Raw genomic sequence first — 2,097 nt, 5'->3', positions numbered from 1 at the left:
AAAAACGAATGAGTAAAGTTGACATTCAACAAAATGATTGGAAGTTATGTAGTGGGTGTGTTGAAATAGGAGATGGGAGTTTTGAGACAAGCACAATTGAGTCAATTGATCTGAGCGAAGTTGAAAAGATTGGAAATCATTGTTTCTTTTGTTGTAACAACTTGAGCAAAGTCATATTTAGTGATAAAATCACTTCCATAGGTGAATGGTCATTCTGTGAGTGTCCAAGACTTTCAATAATTGAGTATAACAGTCAAACCCCATTGAAGACACAAATCCCACATTTTATTCGAGCACTGATTCATAACCATCAAAAGGTTTGTTCTAGCAAAGACTGTTATTGTAAAGAAGACCAAATTCAGTATCAAGGATCAATACCAGATGGTGTTGAAGTAATTGAAAAGAATGTATTTATGAGAGAATATTCAATTAGAGAAATCAATATCCCATCCACAGTCACAGAAATAAAGTCTATGGCATTTCAATACATGGATAGTCTTACTTCAATCACATTATCCAAACAACTAATGAAGTTACCAAATTACTTTCTTAGAGGGTGTAGAAGCATTGAACTGATTGATACAAAAAATGTCGAAGAAATATCAAAAGGATGTTTTGATGATTGTCTTGAATTAACCAGAATAAAGATTTCAAATAACCTTCATTCTATCTCACCAAAGTCTTTTCTTAATTGCTCTAAGTTAATGAAAATAGATGTACAAGGAATGCAAGAAATGAAAGGTAAAATAAGATATAAGATATATTCATTACTGAAAGAGGAAGGTGTTGTTTGTGATAATTGCTGCTTAATTCATGATGATATTAATGAAGAGGAAGAAAATTTCAATATCCAAGAAGGAGTAACAAGAATAGCTTCATACTGTTTCAATAGTATGAATATCAAGAAGATTTCTATACCAAAAAGTGTGAGAGTGATTGAAAAAAATGCTATTTACAATTGTACAATAGCTCAAATGGAAGTGAGTGATGTTAATAAAATTGAGTATGAAAAGGGTTGTTTTAATGGAACTGAAATACAAAATAAAACATTCTCTGAAGAGTGTTTTAATGATTATGATGACTTATATTTCATTGAACAATTTAATGATGGAATGAATTAAGTACTATTTTCAATGTGGTATTGTATGAAATGATTTATCATTTATATTTATTGTGATTAATTCTACAAGATATTTAATTCGTTCTGAAATAACTTTTTGACAATATTCTTCATTTCTAATTCCATTGATTTCTTCAAGTTGATATTTAATGATTGGATTGTTATGTATTTCTTTCTTATCACTTATCCCATACTTCTTTATCATTGAAATAATCGTTAAATCACTCCCAACACTCCATCCACTTTTCTTTGTTTCTTCTTGATATTCTTTCCCTTCTATAATTTCTCCTTTTTTAATTCTTTGATACCCTTCTTTAATGATATTGTATATTTTGATTTCTTGATTAATTGGTGTGTTTGAATATTGTATTTCTTTTTCTTCTTTCATCTTTTCTTCTTCACTCATTCCTTTTATCATATTTTCTTTGTTTGTTCTTTTGTTCTTTTCTTTTTTCTTTTCATTTATTCTTGTTTTCTTTTTTCCTTCATCTTCTTCAATTGTCTCATCTACACTTCTTCCTGTGTTTTCTTTCTCTTCTTTGTTATGTTCTTCACTCTTCTTTCCGATTTTGTGTTTGTCTCCCTTTCTTGTTCTAATTTGATGATAATTTCTTTTTTTCATTTCTCTTGTAATTTCTTCTTTTTCACTTGCGTTGTGTTTGATTGGTTTTTCTTCTTTGACAAATGATAGATATTGACAATTCATCATGTCAATCATTTCAATGTTGTAATAACCATCAGTGCTTGTTTGCATTTATGATTGATTTTTAGTTATTTTTCATTTTATTAGTTTTTTTAGTTTTGTTATTTCTAATTTGTCTGTTGTAAAAGACATGAAACATTGTTGTGAATAAATTGATGTGCAAAAACATCAACAATAACATACAATAATTTCTATGAATTTATTCATTCAATTCTTCTTATTTATTTTTGTTTCTTTATCTCATAATCTCGTTCATTAGATTATAAAATTTAAT

The 2,097-nt window shown here is 27.9% G+C and overlaps 2 protein-coding genes across 2 annotated transcripts; one reads left to right on the top strand and one right to left on the bottom strand.

The window, feature by feature from the left end:
- Positions 1-8: 8 nt before the first annotated feature.
- EHI_028020 (uncharacterized protein) lies at positions 9-1,121 on the top strand (the record flags this gene model as incomplete). Its single annotated transcript, XM_001914398.1, has 1 exon — positions 9-1,121. The coding sequence occupies one exon, from the start codon at positions 9-11 to the stop codon at positions 1,119-1,121; it is 1,113 nt and encodes a 370-aa protein (XP_001914433.1).
- Positions 1,122-1,130: 9 nt separating this feature from the next.
- Positions 1,131-1,874, bottom strand: EHI_028010 (uncharacterized protein; the record flags this gene model as incomplete). The annotated part of the gene is made up of 1 exon (XM_643270.1): positions 1,131-1,874. One exon carries the CDS (start codon positions 1,872-1,874, stop codon positions 1,131-1,133), a length of 744 nt encoding a protein of 247 aa, XP_648362.1.
- Between the last annotated feature and the right edge of the window lie 223 nt (positions 1,875-2,097).

This window comes from Entamoeba histolytica, genomic scaffold (genome assembly GCF_000208925.1).
Source record: "Entamoeba histolytica HM-1:IMSS scf_1104750516693 genomic scaffold, whole genome shotgun sequence".
Classification (NCBI taxonomy): domain Eukaryota; phylum Evosea; order Mastigamoebida; family Endamoebidae; genus Entamoeba; species Entamoeba histolytica.
The sequence above is the reverse complement of the archived record's forward strand: the minus strand, read 5'-3'. Positions and strand labels throughout refer to the sequence as shown.